This window comes from Schistocerca cancellata, chromosome 11 (assembly GCF_023864275.1).
Source record: "Schistocerca cancellata isolate TAMUIC-IGC-003103 chromosome 11, iqSchCanc2.1, whole genome shotgun sequence".
Classification (NCBI taxonomy): Eukaryota; Metazoa; Arthropoda; class Insecta; order Orthoptera; family Acrididae; genus Schistocerca; species Schistocerca cancellata.
The window spans coordinates 19249388-19268346 of NC_064636.1; the positions used below are offsets into that span (position 1 = coordinate 19249388).

Here is an 18959-nt window from a genome sequence, read left to right on the forward strand (position 1 = left end):
TGTAACTTCTGAGCTGGAACACACATTACATTATTTTTCCTTAAGTTGGGCTTCTTCTTTCTGTTGCAGTGCAGATCATTACAATTACGGCTTTTCCCTCCAAAACGTAGGATGCTTTCTCTGTGACCCTGTAGATAATCCTTATTTCAAACATTTTAAAATTGTACGTCCACTTTAGATGACATGTCAATCTTCGATGTTCTTACCTCTATTTAGTGAACGTATTCTCAGTCAAGTTTTGAACATTGTCCCGCTACACTTTATCAGCTAATGTTTCGCAGCAAGGGATATGGCATTTTAGAGAGTACATTAATATGGAGTATGTCGTTCTTCTTTTCAAACATTCACATACCCATTTCTTCTTTCCTTATTGTCTTTTGGGCATGCAATTGTAGTAACTAAAGTAGGCACAAATGCAGTGATGAAAAAGAAATTATTAGCGTACATTCGCATTCTGTTTACATCGTTCCTTTCTTTTTGATCCTCTGCAGATGGACTCTCTCTATCGCAATCAGTAAGCGTGAAAGGGAGCTACCCTACAGACAGAGGGATCTATATTTATACTTGGCAGAACTAATTACATACTGAGATAATCGTCGGTATTGCTTTCGTGTCCCGACAGTTATAAATATTTCGATTTCGGAAAAGAAGCTGCGTATTTGGCCAAGATGTCGAAGAAGAAGAAGAAGAAGAAGGTCCCTTACGTACTGGCTGTATCGAGTGAGATGTGGAGACGGCGGTTTGAAAGCGGGGACAGAAGTAATACGAGGAAGGGCGTCCCTTACCTGTGGGATCGCTACTCAGGCTACCTGGCCAAGGGGCAGGTGTGGCAAACGTCCGGCATTCGTTCCATTACAGCAAGTTGCCGTCGCATCCTAGCGATTAGCTGGTCCAAGTGTCGTCCAGTTGTCAGAAGGGCCGTATCGTCCGCATAAAAGCTCGCCGTAACAAGGGGGACTGTTGGGATGTCATTTATATATAAGTTGAAAAGCAGAGGCGAAATGAGAGAGTCCTGCAGAGATCAGTTTCATTTCGGAGTTTTTATCGTCGACTCGGACGCTCGCGTGACGGTGTGGGAGGAGTACGTACTGGGCGGTGACCGACAGAGGTGGCGGCGCGAGCGGGGATCCACCTTTCATCGATGATAACTCCCAAGCAGCGAGTCTTATGTCGTCTGAGAACTGCTGAGCCCCCAATTCTCACTGTAGGGTTTCTTCGCTAGCTGTCCTTCCAGCAATAGATATGTTCATTTGCTTGGTGAAATTGTCATTTTAGTATTACTGCACCGTAGATGCAATTTCGCCACGGCCCTTTCTATTTTGGGTTCTACGTCTTCGCGGCTCCGGCCGCCAACGAGCAGAATCAGGTCATCTGCGTAGGCTATCACCTCTAGCACCTCTTCACTCTGTTGCAAACTGTCTGGAAGTGGTTCCATGTGGAATCCCAAAACAGGGAACCTAAGACGGAACCCTGGGGACATCCCATAATTGAGGTTTTTCCAACTTCACCGCCAGGGGACGAGCTCCCGACCCTCAGAATAGCTCCTCAGGCAACCACATAGCGGCCCTGGACACTCCTGCTTCCGCAGGCAGGAGAAGATCGAAGGCCGCCACAGGTTGTCAAAGGCGCCACGGATGTCGACCACGGCGCCGACAGCGTACTTGTACGGGGTAGAGCCACAGACCTCGGCCACCAGGGCGATTGCGTCAGTTGCCTGTCGCCCCGGCCCGAAGCCGAACTGCCTGCCGCTCATCCCGGGCAGCACTCGGTGTGCAGTCAGCCTGCCAGCTAGCAATTTCTCCAATAACTTCCCAAATATGAGATTTTCACTCTGCAGCGGAGTGTGCGCTGGTATGAAACTTCCTGGCAGATTAAAACTGTGTGCCCGACCGAGACTCGAAAACTCGGGAGGTAGGAGACGAGGTACTGGCAGAAGTAAAGCTGTGAGGACGGTGCGTGAGTCGTGCTTGGGTAGCTCAGATGGTAGAGCACTTGCCCGCGAAAGGCAAAGGTCCCGAGTTCGAGTCTCGGTCCGGCACACAGTTTTAATCTGCCAGGAAGTTTCAGCTTCCCAAAAATGTCTAACAGGCATACTGGTCTGTAAGACTTAGCTTCAGCCGGGTCCTTATTGGGTCTTTTTTCAATAACCACTACATTGGCTACTTTGGAAATTTTTGGGCGTTTTTCCTAAGACATTCATTGTGTAGGTGGGTAAGTGGAGATTGCAGTTGTGGCGCTAGGAACTGCACCACCTCCGCCACATTGCCGGCTGTCCCGGGGGTTTTCCCTCTCTTCAGTGCTTTAATGTGGGCAGCCACCTCCTCTTCAGAAAAGGGGTAGACTGCCCTCTCGTTTACTAATCTGTCAAGATCTCCGTTTCGTAATTGAGACTGGTTTCGGTGTCACTTGCCTGTAACCTCCCAAAACAGAATTATTCCATAACCTCCCAACAGCAAAAATATAATTATTTATATCATTCACATTCAGCGTAACGGAGTTGAAATACCTCCCAACAGTAAAAAATAATTATATCATTCACTTGTAGTGTAACCTCCCAACGGAAAAATTCCGTAACCTGCCAAAAATACAATGTGGCTAATCTCTCAATGAAATTGTGGCTCACTTATAATCTTTCAATAATTAACTGACTGTGAATCTAAAATGGTAAATTTTGGACGTCAGCAGTGCTGCGTCATGCCCCTGAAAGATTCTTCTGAATTAATAAAAAATTCTTACCTGAATAAGGTCGCCGGATAACGCGTATATATCTGCTAGTATAAGAAATTTTTCTGGCACAGCCCAGTGCGATGCTGGCCGATAGAATTGTCACGTATAAAAAGAAAGGAAGCCCGCATCTCGTGGTCGTGCGGTAGCGTTCTCGCTTCCCACGCCCGGGTTCCCGGGTTCGATTCCCGGCGGGGTCAGGGATTTTCTCTGCCTCGTGATGGCTGGGTGTTGTGTGCTGTCCTTAGGTTAGTTAGGTTTAAGTAGTTCTAAGTTCTAGGGGACTTATGACCACAGCAGTTGAGTCCCATAGTGCTCAGAGCCATTTCGTATAAAAAGAACAAATGATTTTTTTCTTTACAATAATCGGGATGACCATGGATTGGAGAAATAAGTAAATTCTTTAAATTGAGATGAATGATTGTCAAAAGTTAATTTTTATAAGAAAGATTATTATTAAGAGATTTTCGAAAAACACTTACATGGGGCTTGATATAACAATAGTACATATGCGCGAGGCTGCTTTTACCTTATATTATATCGCTCAGGCACCGCCATCGCTCCACACGACCGGCCCAGCCAACTCGGTACACTAGCTACTACTTGCTGCTAGTGCTACACAGTTCCTGCTGCTGACAACACTGCTCTCTGGTCTGAGATTCTCTTACAGCTTACATATCGCAGGCAGCGCGTGAGCAATCCATCGAAATTACATCTGCTCGAGTGCGCTAGCAACAAATTTCTTGATCTTAGACCTCTTAGAAGCCACATCGTCATCTGGCAGCAGTAGTCTCCTGTCAGGATTCCGTCATCGCGTCCCCGTGACATATCGTTGATAACATCATTCGGCAGCGGATCTTTTCTGTAACTAGTTTAGGGGGTACCCCACCATGGGTCCAAGGCTAACTGGTCTAATACAAATCTCTCGCAGCTCTGTATTCTGATTTCTCGAAGTTCTTTGTGAAATTTCTCTTTCGCTTCACTGTAGGTAAACTGATAACAGGGTTTAAGAAATCACTGTACGTCAGCCTTACACGTGGCGGTGTGTGTTCGCGGCAGGTACGTCGCCGCTGCGCGTGGCGGACGAGAAGCAGACGCAGACGACGCCACCCGTGTCGCCGGCGTCGCCCGCCCCCGCCGCCCCCGGCAGCGCGGCCGCGCCCCAGCAGGCGCCGCTGCGCCAGTTCTGCCCCCCGGCGGCGGCATCGTCGTCTTCGTCGCGCGACTCGCCGCTCATCTGGGAGATCACGGACGACGACCAGCTGCACGACCCTCCGCCACCGCGGCCCCCCGCCCCCGCCTCGCCGCAGCAGCAGCCGGCGCCGCCGCCCCCGGCCCCCAGACAGGGCGGCAGCGGAGGCGGCAAGGCGGCGCGGCCCGCCAAGTCGCTGCGCGGCATCGAGGCGATCGCGGCGTCGCTGATGGAGCAGAAGGCGGCGGCGCCGTCGCCCGCCCCGGCCCCCGCGGCCGGGGAGGCGGCGTCGCTGTCGCTGCCGGCGCTGCTGCTGACGTCGCCGCCGGCGCCCACCCCCGGCCTGCTGCTGGACCTGTCGGCACCCGGCGCCGCCCCCGGGCGCCGCGCGGCGCGCTCCCGCGGCAAGGCGCGGCCGTCGCGCTCGCTGCCCCCCGCCGCCCCCGCCGCCGCCGTCGACCTCCGCCGGCGGCAGCCCGAGCCGGCGGGGGCGGGCGACGCCGCCCCCGTGGTGACGTCGGCGCGCGCCGACTCCTCCAGCGCCACCGACCTGCCGGAGAGCCCGCAGGCGTCCAGGGGCGCCGCCGAGGACGCCCCCGCCGCCCCCACCGAGGCGGACAGCACGTCGGACCCGGCGACGGCGGCGGCGCCGGCGGAGGAGGCGGAGGTGGGCGCCCTGCTGGAGGGCCTGGTGTCGGCCGTGGTGGCGCTGCAGCTGGGCGCCGAGCCGGCCGCAGACCGCTGCCTCGCGCGCGCCTTCTCCCGGCTGGACGTCGGCCCCCCGGAGCAGGAGCGGCCGGGCCCCGCGGCCGCGGCGCCGCCTCCGGAGGCGGCGTCGCCCAGTCCCGCCGACGCAAACGACCCCCCGGCCGCGCCGGCCGAAGCTCCCCCGACCGCGCCGGAGGCTGCGGAAGATGGCGGCCGGAGGCAGCAGAGGGCTGCGGGGGTGTGCGCCGCCGTGCAGACGCCCACCTCGCTGCTCTCCGCCGACGCCTCCACGTCCGACGCCTGCCCCGACACAGGTAGGCTACGACAGCGCCGCGAGCACACCGCGCACTTACAGGGACCGAATAAAATCTCCCGCGCTTACGAGCCGCCAGCCTTGCCGCTGTGCTAACTTCTGTGTTGGCAGAAGAACCAACACCGTGTTACGAGTGGAGGCCGAAATGCACGCGTTTTAGCTTAAGCAAGGCTGGCGTGAGGACGGGAGAAGTATACTGACCTGAGGTCTGGAACATGACGAGGAATTAGAATTCAGAAAGCGAACGTAGTTTGTTTGATACTTAACTTTAATCCATTAATGATGAACGTCGCTCTTGACGGTACTTGATTCACAATATTATATGTTCAGAATACATTCAGTAACTCAATATGGCGCCTTGCTAGCTCGTAGCAAATGACGTAGCTGAAGGCTATGCTAAACTGTCGTCTCTGCAAATGAGAGCGTATGTAGACAGTGAACCATCGCTAGCAAAGTCGGCTGTACAACTGGGGCGAGTGCTAGGGAGTCTCTCTAGACTAGACCTGCCGTGTGGCGGCGCTCGGTCTGCAATCACTGATAGTGGCGACACGCGGGTCCGACGTATACTAACGGACCGCGGCCACCTAGCAAGTGTGGTGTCTGGCGGTGACACCACAGTAACACCCGCTCCCGTCCGATATTCCGAGTTGAGCGCAATCGGGTTCGGCTAGCACTCGGATGGGTGACCGTCCGCTCCTGTGGGCCCTCGTGAGTCCAGACAGACGAGTCGCGGCTCCAGTTCACAGGCTGGTGATGACACGGCGATCGGTCGGATCCGTTCGCCTCTCCGAGGTCTGTTCGGACGGGTTTACGAGCCGCGCCGCTCCGTACAAAACACAGCTTTCGGCAGCTGTCTGCGCTGTTCTCATTGGGACTGAAAAACCCACTGACTGCTAGGGATAGCACGCTGTTCCACTTACACCGATGTTTACGATGTACCGCAGTGGTGTCGGGGAAGTCGAGACGTATATACATATACAGGACATTTAAGGTCTGCCAAGCTACGAAAATGCCTCAAATTGCTCAGCAAAACCACCTACACCACAGCACGTGCGCGTCGCACGACATTTTCCGTATACTCCCTAGCCGTCTTGGCGCCAAATCGCAGTCCCAGACAAAAAATATCTACAGCACATTTCTTGTAGTAAATTTTATGTAATTAAATTTTCTTCCAAGACACGTTTCCGCTACATACTGTGTTTTTCGAATTTTTCCAGGCACACGTGCAAAAGCGAGATTCAAACGCACCCCCCCCCCACCCCCACCCGCACAGTCATCATCGTGCCTCCTCATCCACCTCCCCCCCCCCCCCCCCCTCTGGCATCGGTCTGGGTCTTTTGTATGTTGTTCGCGGCACTCCTTCCTTTTTCTTTTGCTTGTGCCTTTGTCCCGCAATGACGCAGGGTCGGCACGGTTAATCGGATTTGGCATGTTAATGTTTAAGGGGCGGTCGGATGCCCTTCCTGCCGCCACCCCGTACCCCCCGGGACGGAATCAGTGTACCCCGACTGTCTGCGACTAGTGTAAACCATGTGGAACAGTGCGGATGTGTTTCAAATGTCTGTGAGTCGTGTAACTGAGGCGGGACGTGGGGACCAGCCCGGTATTCACCTAGCGGGATGTGGAAAACTCCTTCCTACCACTGTGCAAAAATCTACACATATTATTTCACATATTCAGCGTTTCATGGTCTCCTTTGTCTGTGCTATTACGTCACTGGCTACCATTATAAATTTATAAGGTTTTCTGCGCCTGTAGTGAAAAGAAACTTAAACGTTACAGAAAAATCCAACTACCTCTACATTTACATCTATAATCCGCAAACCACCGTGAGGTGAATGGCAGTGGCTGCATCCCATTCTACCAGTTATTACGGTTTCTTCCCGTTCCACTAACCTATCGATCGCTGGAGGCATGATTGTTTGAATGCCTCTGTGTGTGCAGTAATTATCCTAATATTATCCTTACAGTCCCTATGCATGGGACTGTGTGATATTCGTAGAATCATCATTGAAAGCCGGTTCTTGAAACTTTGATAACGGACTTTCTCCGGATAGTTCACGACTACCTGGAGGAGTCTGACGGCGCACTTTCTTCATTCTCCCACGGGTCAAACAAACCTGTGACCATTCGTGCTGCCCTTCTCTGTATACGTTCGATATCCGCTTTTAGTCCTGTTTGGTACGGGTCCCACAGACTTGAGCCGTGTTCCAGAACCGGTGTCTGCGCCGCTGTTTGCGTCCGTGTAACGCCTCTACTCGGCGACGGGAGCCGTTTGCGGCCGCCTTGCGTGTTTGCGACTCCCCAGCTAACAGCCAGCCCCGTGTGTCCCTGCAGTTAGCGGAGATTGTGTTAAGTCCCGCGCCAGGTGTGCTGCATGCAGGGGCGCGGCGCCTGCGGACCGCCTGCGCGGCTGCCCGCACGACGCGGCTGCCTGGCCGTGCTGCGTCGCGCCGCCAACAGGCGCAACACGCCGTCGGGTACACACGAGCCCATTTCAGTCCGGTACTTCACTATCAGATTTCTTTGTCAAAGTTGATATGTCAAAGAAATTTGATGCTGTAATAGGCAACTCTGCCAAATCTCGCCTGTCGTCAAATAAATATTTATTTTTTATTTATTTATTTATTTATTTAACCTGATCAGATTAGGGCCATCAGGCCCTCTCTTACATCGGACCAGTGTTTCACACATGCAACATTTCACACATCAGAGTTACATCATGAACATAGTTTAAATGAGAAAATTAGCTTACTCTAGTGACAATATGAATAAAGAGTAGTGACTAAGACCTAATAAAGTAAATGCGGAAGTATTTTTACAAGAGTTGCTATACATACAGATTATGATAAAAGCAATAATAATAACAGTAAAACAAAAAATCAAATAATAATGATGAATATGACTAAGACCTAATAAAGTAAATGCTGGCAGTATTTTTACATCAGGTGCTATACATACAGATTATGGTGAAAGCAATAATAATAACAGTAAAAAAAAATCAAATAATAATGACAAACATGAGAAAGAGTGGCAATAATAATGAAGGTTTGTGCAGATGTACATTAATATATTGGTGTGTAAAGTAGATGTTTACTAGTATAGCGAGTTTTGGGTAAGGGAGGTTTAAGGAGGGGGAGAGAGGGAAGTAATGAGGTGAAGTGCACTCATGTACAGAGGAAGGCATTACTGTTGCTTAAGTAGATACGTCATTAACTGTTTTTTGAAGCCGGTCATGTTTTTAAGTTCTCTAACATAACGAGGGAGGTTATTCCAGAGTCGGGTTCCCGCTACTGTAAAGGACTTGGAGAAGGTGACTGAGCGATGCAGTGGAACGGAGAGGATTTTATTATGATGGGAACGTGTGTTTCTGTCATGTTGTTCCGACATGAGTGTTAGGGAAGAGGAGAGATATGAGGGACAGTGTACATTTATAAGGCAGTAGATGAGACAGAGTGTATGGAAATCTCTGCGTTTGTCTGCACGCAGCCAGGACAATTTTGCATATGCTGGTGAAATGTGATCAAAAAGTCGAACGTCACAGATATATCGGACGCAGGCATTCGTGACCAGTTCTAGACGTCGGGAATTTTCCTGAGAGAGGCCTTGTAGGATAATATCGCTGTAGTCAATGATTGGGAGTATAAGCGTTTGTACTAATTTCTTTTTCAGATCGAAAGGGAAGAGTTTTTTATATTTTTGTAGGACATGAAGGGATGCTGATGCTTTTTTGCACACTGCAGTTACGTGCTCTGTCCAATTTAGATTTTCATCAATTATTACTCCCAAACTCTTTGCTGATGGCGAGAAGTTAATATTTGTTTCATTTAGGATAAGAGGTGGTACGGATTCCCGATGTTTTGGGCTAATGAGCTTAGAGTGACCAACAAGTACCGCTTGGGTTTTAGATGGGTTTAGTTTTAGACCTATGTCCTGTGCCCAGTTTGACAGCGCATCGAGGTCAGTATTGAAATTTTCAATAGCTTTCTTGAGATTGCTTGGTTTCGCACTTAGATACAACTGAAGGTCATCAGCATACATATGGTATTTGCAATAGGTCAGGACCGATGACACATCATTGACATAAAGAGAGAAGAGTATAGGACCTAATACTGAGCCTTGGGGAACGCCTGACACTACCTGCCGCCATTGTGATTTTATATCCCCAGACAGGACGCGTTGCTGACGAGACATCATGTATGAGCGAAACCATTGCATTGCGCTTTGTGAGAAATTTAGACCGCTAAGTTTGGCTAGTAAGATGTCGAAGTCGACAGTATCAAATGCTTTGCTGAAATCTAAGAAGCAAATAATAGTCGCTTCTTGTCTGTCCATGGCAAGTTTCAGGTCATCTGTCACCTTTATCAGAGCGGATGTTGTGCTTCGATGTTTACGGAAACCTGATTGGTATTCGTCTAGTAGGTTGTTAGTAGTTAGGTAGTTGGTGAGCTGGTCGTGGACTATATATTCTAAGGCCTTTGATAGTGCAGGAAGAAGGCAGATGGGGCGGTAGTCAGAGGCTGTTGTGGCGATGTCCTTTTTAGGCAGTGGCTTAATTTGTCCCAGTTTCCAGGCCTCAGGGAAAACACTTGTGATTAATGAATCGTTGAAAATGTCTGTTATAGAGGGCAGTAGTGGATCAATAATAAGTTTTACCATCTGGATAGTGATACCATCATGTCCAGTAGATGCTGATCTAATCCGTATTATGGCTTTCTTGACAGTGCTGCAAGTGACGTGCTGTAGATAGAATTTCTCTTTGCTACAGTCGTTCATCCCAATGAAGTAATCAATGATTCTCTGTTTTTTTTGCGGATCGATTTTGGTTGCAGGTAATGTGAAGAATCGGTTTAGTTCTTCAGCTGGGACCATGGGATTTTCTGCAACTTTTATTTTGCCTAAACCGAGACTACGGAGATTTTTCCACAGGATAGCTGGTCTACATCTATTGTCAGCTAATGTACGGGCATGTCTGAGCTTAGCGTTTCTCACCGCTTGACTGACTTTGTTTCGTTTCTGCTTGTATACAGCGTGATTTTCAGGTGTAGGGTGTATCTTGTATGCTCGATGTGCAGCATCTCTGAGATTCATGAGCTGTTTTAGTTCGTCAGTCAGCCAAGGTGCAGGTTGCCTTTTTACTTTTCTGGTCTTTATTGGAGCATATTTGTCATATAGCTGAGTAATTTTGTTTGTGAAATCGTGGAGTTTGTCGTTTATGTCCATGAGGGGAGTAGAGGTCATCCCCCAAACTATTTTTTGTGCCTCAGTTTCGAGTTCAGGCAAATTTATGCGTTTGAGGTCTCGGTATGTAGACAGTTTTTGTTTCTTTCTAGGACATTCTAGTGAATACGTCATGGAAATGATGTCATGGGCAGACATGCCAGGCGCAGATATTTGAGAGGTGCGGATTATTCTGTTCGGAGATTTCGTTGCGAATATATCTATGAACGTGTGACTGGTAGTCGTGTGATGAGTAGGTGCCAGCTGAAGTAGCGTCATATTTGAGGAAGAAAGCATCCTCTTAAATTTCCCAGTGGAAGGACTATTGCACAGAAAATTAATGTTAGTGTCACCAGCTATAATTACATGTTCATATGACGATTCGAGACTAGAGAGGGCAGTTTCGAAGCAGGCGAACCCACCTACTTTAGGAGGTTTGTAAAGGACACATATTAAGCACTTTCTGTTAAGTGATTTGATCTCTATGAACATATATTCCACTTGTTTATCTACATTGTTGTCGGATGTGTGTAGTACTGTAGGTGACAAATCAGAGCGTATGTACGCCCCTACTCCGCCCCCTCGTCTGTTGCATCTGTCGTGCCTGAGAAAGATATAGCCATCTAGGTTTACGGAAGTTGTAGGAATACTTGGTTTGAGTCTAGGGCCTCGCTGTAGATTTGATCATAGAAGACAAGCTTCTGTCCACTGTAGTGTGAAATGTTGCCACTTGGAGCGCTGGCAGCGGTGCAGCGTTCTGTCACCGGTAGTGTGTTTGTAAACACGACTGTTTTAATTCGTGTGTGACGTCAACTACGAAAGTAATAGAAATGTATGAAGCTGGCGATGCGCTTTGCAGCATGAGGCACATTTCATTGGCCGTGAGACACAGCCTACAGCCCCGGTGCACGGCCGATGACATGAAAAAGAAAATTAATGTCCTCCGCTCAAGCTACTGTCATGAGAAAGCAAAAGTACGTATCGACATACTTATTTCATTTTGTATATATATATAAATTCTGTGAGCTGCTCAGTCTTCTTAATCTATTGTTGTACTAACAAGGGAACGTCCCCATCGCACCCCCCTCAGATTTAGTCATAAGTTGGCACAGTGGATAGGCCTTGAAAAACTGAACACAGATCAATCGAGAAAACAGGAAGAAGTTGTGTGGAACTATGAAAAAATAAGAAAAATATACAAACTGAGTAGTCCATGCGCAACGTAGGCAACATCAGTGACAATATGAGCTCAGGAGCGCCGTGGTCCCGTGGTTAGCGTGAGCAGCTGCGGAACGAGAGGTCCTTGGTTCAAGCCTTCCCTCGAGTGAAAATTTAATTTTTTTATTTTCGGTTTACATGACAAACTCTTATGTTTTCATCACTTTTTTGGGAATGATTATCACATCCAGAAGAAAATCTAAATCGGGCAAGGTAGAAGAATCTTTTTACCCATTCGCCAAGTGTACAAGTTAGGTGGGTCGACAACATATTCCTGTCATGTGACGCACATGCCGTCACCGGTGTCGTATAGATTGTACCAGACGTGTTTTCCTGTGGAGGAATCGGTTGACCTATGACCTTGCGATCAAATGTTTTCGGTTGCCATTGGAGAGGCACGTCCTTCCGTCTACTAATCGCACGGTTTTGCGGTGCGGTCGCAAAACACAGACACTAAACTTATTGCAGTGAACAGAGACTTCAATGAACGAACGGACAGATCATAACTTTGCGAAAATCAAAGTAAACTTTTCACTCGAGGGAAGACTTGAACCACGGACCTCTCGTTCGACAGCTGCTCACGCTAACCACGGGACGACGGCGGTCCTGAGCTCACATTCTCCTTGATCTTGCTTATCTTTCACATGGACTACTCAGTTTGTATATTTTGTTTATTTTTTCAAAGTTCCACACAACTTCTTCCTGTTTTCTCGGTTGATCTGTGTTCAGTTTTTCAAGGCCTATCCACTGTGCCAACTTATAACTAAATCTGAGGGGGGTGCGATGGGGAGGTTCCCTTGTAAGGATGCCTCACGTTGTAAAGCTCCTCATCAGCTTCATACATTTCTATTGATTTTGTAGTTGTGGGACACAAAATGTAATTATTACTCTGATGTACAATAAAAATAGTTCTTAATGCACATAAAGTCTATTGAACATATATTTACATTCAGACATTGTTCCTTTAGCTAATGTGCACCGTGGTATTTGAGTACTGTACTGTAAGCTAGAGTAACTCTCTCCTGTAGAAAGAAATGAGAGTGTTACTGTGACCCTGTCTTCTGCAGTTACGGCAGTTCTTAAGTGAACATTGTGCTTTGTGATATGACGCCAACCCTGAGCGGTCCACACGGCATGTTGTTGGGCCCATCTGTGCCGCGCTGAAATGTATGCTCATCCATTGTGTACGACTTGACGTCCTCCACTAGAAGCTCAAGTAACAAATGTAGTTGAATGCTTTTAACGTCTCGTAAAATCCACGGCTTCACCCAGCTACGTCCTTTTTTTTCCCCGCTTCTCGTCCAAATAATTGTAAATAACTGGGCCGTGCCCATATTCTTTCGACAAAAAATGTAGACACTTACAACTAAACCTTCGCGAGGAATACACTTTGATTACGATCGCAGTTTTGGGTATGTTGAAATGCAGAACAAAATGGGAGACTCATATTTTTCTATAGGTGCGCATAGGGCTGTTACGGGCGTGAAACACCCTCTTGGGGGGGAAAATAAACTGAGTCTAATGCACACGTCAAGAAAAGTTTTGCATCACCTCGGTTCCGATAGTTCAGTAACCTGTACAGGAGTTGAGGAAATTGAGAGATCAACATAAACATCATTTCCACCCTTTTTATGGCTCATGAAAAGCACACATTGCATGTTGTACCACCATACAGCGAGACCCTCTGAGGTGGTGGTCCAGATTTCTGTACACACCAGTACCTCTAATACCCAGTAGCACGTGCATTGATGCATGCCTGTATTCGTCGTGGCATACTATCCACAAGTTCACCAAGGCACTGTTGGTCCAGATTGTCCCACTCCTCAACGACGATTCGGTGTAGATCCCTCAGAGTGACTGGTGGGTCACGTCGCCTATAAACAGTCCTTTACAATCTGTCCCAGGCATGTTCGATAGAGTTCATGTCTGGAGAACATGCTGGCCACTCCAGTCGAGTGATGTCGTTATCCTGAAGGCGAATTGCCGTCCGCGAAGAGGAATGTTTGCACTATCGCTCGAAGGACGGTATTGACGTATCGTACAGCGGTTACGGCGCCTTCCGTGACCACCAGCGGCGTACGTCGGCCCCACATAATGCCGCTCCAAAACAGCAGGGAACCTCCACCTTGCTGCACTCGCTGGACAGTGTGTCTGAGGCGTTCAGCCTGACCGGGTTGCCTCCAAACACGTCTCCGACGATTGTCTGGTCGAAGGCATATGAGACACTCATCGGTGAAGAGAACGTGATGCCAATCCTGAGCGGTCCATTCGGCATGTTGTTGGGCCCATCTGTACCGCGCTGCACGGTGTCGTGGTTGCAAAGATGGACCTCGCCGTGGACGTCGGGAGTGAAGTTGCGCATCGTGCAGCCTGTTGCGCACAGTTTGAGTCGTAACACGACGTCCTGTGGCTGCGTGAAAAGCATTATTTGACACGGTGGGGTCGCTGTCAGGGTTCCTCCGAGCCACAATCCGTAGGTAGCGGTCATCCACTGCAGTAGTAGCCCTCGGGCAGGCCTGAGCGAGGCATGTCATCGACAGTTCCTGTCTCTCTGTATCTCATTTATGTCCAAACATCGCTTTAGTTCACTCCGAGACGCATGGACACTTCCCTCGTTGAGAGCCCTTCCTGGCACAAAGTAACAATGCGGACGCGATCGAACTGCGGTACTGACCGTGTAGGCACGGTTGAACTACAGACAACACGAGCCGCGTACCTCCTTCCTGCTGGAATGACTGGAACTGATCGGCTGTCGGACCCCCTCCGTCTAATAGGCGCTGCTCGTGCAACTTTGTTTACATCTTCGGACAGGTTTAGTGACATCTCTGAACAGTCAAAGGCACTGTGTCTGTGATACAACATCCACAGTCTATCTTCAGCAGTTCTGGAGACGGGTTGACGCGAAACTGTTTTTGGTGTGTGTACGATAAGAAATCGTTTTCGAGAGTTCCTCAGTTTGCTGATCCTTCGAAACAGCGTACATTCGCACCACGCACTCCATGATAAAGAGAACCCACCGGATACGTAGTCTAAAAAAATGGGTCTGAGCACTGTGCGACTTCTGAGGTGATCATCAGTCGCCTAGAACTTAGAACTAGTTAAACCTAACCTAACGACATCGCACACATCCGTGGCCGAGGCAGGATTCGAACCTGCGACCGTAGCAGCAGCACGGTTGCGGACTGAAGCGCTTAGAAACTAGCCTGGGATGTAGATGGTGTGCTGTGCCGAGCGACTATGGGTCGCCACGCACAGGGCCCCGTGCTAGGGTGTGTTTGCGCTTACGGCCTATTTCATTGCTTCGCCGCCGTCGCCGCCGCCGCCGGCGTGTTTGAGGTGTGTGGGCGCGGGCCGAAAAATCCATAGGGCGGCCGCTGCCGCTGCCGCTGCCGGCGTCCGGCCTCTGCTCTCCTCTGCCCGCCCCACACTCTGCGTATCGACGCGCCACGCCCTGCACCAGCGAACGGGAGCCGGCGCTACGCACAAACACAGGGTGGGGGGGGGGGGCAGAGGCTCAGTCACGTGTGGACTGTGTGCACCACCTGTTCTGCGAGTGGAGGTTCGCAGTACTGGCAAGGCGTCGGCCCGGGCATTCCGAGACTACCGACAAAGTTTCCATTCCGTATTTTGGAGTCACATAACAAATGAAAAACGAAACATGTTTTCGTGTGATGCAGCTACAAATTATCAATTTACTGATTCTTTTCGTTTACTTGTACGGTTGAAACGTTGCTTCTTGGCAAATTTCGCGAGTCTTCATCAATGCGAAGTACCCTGTCGGTTTTGATGAGTGAGTTTGCGAGTATCTACGTCACACTCCGCAAGCCACCTAATGGTGTGTGGCGGAGGGTACTTCCGGTACCACTGTCTGATCCCCTCCAACCCTGCTCCACTCGCGAATAGTGCGTGGCAAGAAATGATTGTCGGTAAGCCCCCTGTGTTGGCTCTAATTTCTCGAATTTTCTCCTCGTCGTCAGTTTTTTATTTAATAGATCGTGTATCACGGGATGCTGACTTTTTCGGCCGCATGCGGCCTCCAGGTTGGATACCCCTAGTGTACAGGTTCCGCCCTTGACTCGGCATACTCTTTTTCATTTTCTGCTTGACAAAAAGATTTGTGCAGCAATGGCTGGATATTCATCGAGCACGTCTGCTGCTAGTTCGGATATGACAGGATTGTAGTAGTTATGTCAGCGAACGTAAATTGTTGATGATGTATTACAAAATGAACTGTATCAGTGCTTCAAATTAGTTCTGCAAACAGATAATAAAACCTTTTTTTTTTTAAATTAACAAATCCCAGAAATATTTATGAGAATATGTTTTCGAATGAGGAATTTTTCCTAAGCGTCTATGGGTTTGATGTCTGAGAAATTAGTTGTAAAATTAACAATCGGCGACGCTCCAGACCGTCAAACGCCACATTTCAGTTTCAACCCTAGTCTTCTTTATTTATAGTCTCTAACAAGCCGTTTGTACACCACAGGCTCCGTCCGCGCTCACTGTGTTGTCGGCACTTCCGGCTTAGCAAAGCATTGCGACTGCACTTCTCGAGCAGGGCACTTCCACAAACGAAAACATCGCTACTTCAAGAAAAATAAAAAAAAATTAAAACTTGTTATGGCTGCAGTTACAGAAGAACGATATTTGACCTCCTTACACACGCTATAGAGAGCTATACAATACGAGCATTTAAAAATTTTTACTTCATTGTCTGAGCTACTTCAAGCTATACATCTGCATCAAACGGCGCAAGCTACCTTGTAGTGTGTGACGGAGGGTACTTTCGGTACTACAATCTGATCCCTCCAACCCAGTTCCACTCGCGAATAGTCTGCGGAAAAAATGACTGTCGGTAAGCCTCTGTACTGGCTGTAGTTTCTCGAATTTTCAGTGCGCGAGATGTATATGGGGGGAAGTAATACGTTGTCCGACTCCTCCTGAAAAGTGCTGTCCCGAAATTTCAATAGTAAATCACTCCGTGATGCACAACGCCTCTCTTTGTAACGTCTGCCAGTAGAATTTGTTCAGCATCTCCGTAACGCCCTCTCGCCAGCTAAACGACCCCGTGACGAAACGCGCCGCTCTCCGTCGGATCTCCTCTATCAGTCCTACCTGATAGGGATCCCAGGCAGATGAACAGTACTCGAGAATAGGGCGAACTAGCGCCTTATAAGCCACTTCTTTGGTCGGCGACTCACATTTCCTCAAGATTGTTCCGATGACTCTGATTCTGGTGTCTGCTCTCACCACTATTTGTCACATGTGGTCATTCCACTTAAGGTCGCTCTGCATAGTTACGCCTAGATATTTTGCGACAGACGCTGTCTTCAGCCGTTTGTCGTCAATAGTGTTAAAAAATGGTTCAAATGGCTCTGAGCACTACGCGACTTCTGAGGTCATCAGTCAAATGGGTCAAATGGCTCTGAGTACTATGGGACTCAACTGCTGTGGTCATCAGTCCCCTAGAACTACTTAAACCTAACTAACCTAAGGACATCACACACACCCATGCCCGAGGCAGGATGCGAACCTGCGACCGTAGCACCAGCCCGGCTCCGGACTGGAGCGCCTAGAACCGCACGGCCACTCAGGCCGGCTCAATAGTGTAGCTGTACAGTAGTCGATTTCTTTTCCTGTGTATGGGCAATATGTTCTTGCTATCTTCTGGCGTTGCTACTTTGGTAAAGACAACTGCATCATCTGCGAATAGCCTTAAAGAGCATCCGACGGTTTCTGCTAGATCATCTATATATATTGTAAACAGCAACGGTCCTATCACACTTCTACTCCGGATATTACCTTTGCATCTGTCGATTTAGTTCCGTTAAGAGCGACGTGCTGAGTTCTGTCTGCAAGAAAGTCTTGAGTCCAATCGCAGGTCTGCTCAGATACTGCGTAAGGTCGTATTTTTTTTTCATTGAACGGCAGTGCGGGACGGTGGCGTCAGACGCCTCACTGAAGTCGAGGAGCGCGGCATCAGCCTGAGCGCCGTTGTCCACTGCGCTGTGGATCTCACGGGGGAACAGATCGAGCCGAGTTTCGCAGGATCTCTGTTTGCGGAATACGCGTTGATTTTTTTGTAGAGGAGATGATCATTTTCCAAAGACGACGTTTTTGTGGAGCATAAAAGATGTTCCATAATTCTGCAACAGATTGATCTCAACGACATAGGTCTATAATTCTGTGGATCTGTCCTACGGGCCTTCTTAAGTGGGGTAGGGCGTCAAAGGGGCAGCCTTGGAGCAGGAGAGTCACCACAGGACATTTCAATTTCTACTCTCTATGCTTTTACAAGTAAATTCATAGAACTTTGTCAGCATGACCAGGAAGCATTGAGGACTCATAGCAGTGGAAGTTCAAACACGTAGCAATATACCTTTTTTCTTTACATGTGAAATGTCATCATTTTTTCACTTACTACTGGCGGCTACATTTGTTGCTGTAGGTACATTTTTCTTCATAAGTAAGAGAGATTCTTTGATGAATTTTGCACAGCATACAAACCATGCTTACAGGTGTATGAAAGTGCAGAATTTTCCAAATCTATTAAAAACAGTGGTAAAAATTGAGATAATTAACTATAAGTTTGAGTTTTTCTAAACATTAAGTTGAAAATGTAACTGTTCATTCATTTTTTTCATAAATTAAATAAACTCTAGAGTTTCATACACATGTAAGTATGGTATGTGTGCTGTGCAAAATTCATCGAAGAATTTCTCTAACTTATGAAGAAAAGTGTATCTACAGCAACAAATGCAGCCATTAGTAAGTGGAAAAAATGATGAAATTTCACACGTAAAAAAATTTATTTTGTCATGTTTTCGAACTTCCACTGCAATGAGTGTGGATCCTGAATGTTTCCTGCTGATGCTGACAAACTTTTATGAATTTACTTGTAAAAGTATAGACAGTGGAAATTAAAATGTGCTGTGATGCGTCTTCTGCTCCAAGCCGGCCCCTTTGACGTCCTGCCCCCCTTAAAAACGAGAATGAGCTGCACTTTTTTCCAGTCGTTAGGCACCATTCGTTGCTCGACCGATCTACGATTAATCTGCTACATCCATTGGCGTATCGTTCGGTTACCTTGGCTAAGAAGCTGGCGTGTGTCAGAGCGCCAAGTTACCGTCGACCGTAGTACGTGACATAAATTGGTATTTGATACTCCAAACTGCCGCAGAGGAAAAGTGTGTCAGAGACGGAAATACAAAACGACTAACGCATAAGAAAATGATAGAAAAAGTATTTTTTCGTGTTGTATAATTGCAAATTAACTTGGTGGCCGAGCGGTTCTAGACGCTACAGTCTGGAACCGCGCGACCGCTACCGTCGCAGGTTCGATTCCTGCCTCGGGCACCGATGTGTGTGATGTCCTTAGGTTAGTTAGGTTTCAGTAGGTCTCAGTTCTAGGGGACTGATGACCTCAGAAGTTAAGTCCCATAGTGCTCAGAGCCATTTGAACCATTTTTTTGAAGTTTCCATTTCATCCGCACAAACTACAGGTAGTGCAACAATTCAAGGATGACGATTGCCGGTTACGATTAGGATGCAATCAACAAATGACAACAAAAATAAACTATGACG

General features: G+C 48.4%; 1 protein-coding gene across 1 annotated transcript in view; it reads left to right on the forward strand.

Annotated features, from left to right (window-relative positions):
* The window catches only part of LOC126108838 (uncharacterized), a 238034-nt gene that overhangs the window by 8505 nt on the left and 210570 nt on the right, over nucleotides 1-18959 (forward strand). The window contains exons 5-6 of the mRNA XM_049914201.1: nucleotides 3784-4009; nucleotides 4067-4938. Of these exons, the coding sequence (XP_049770158.1) occupies nucleotides 3784-4009; nucleotides 4067-4938 (1098 nt within the window). The remainder of the gene's footprint in view (nucleotides 1-3783; nucleotides 4010-4066; nucleotides 4939-18959) is intronic.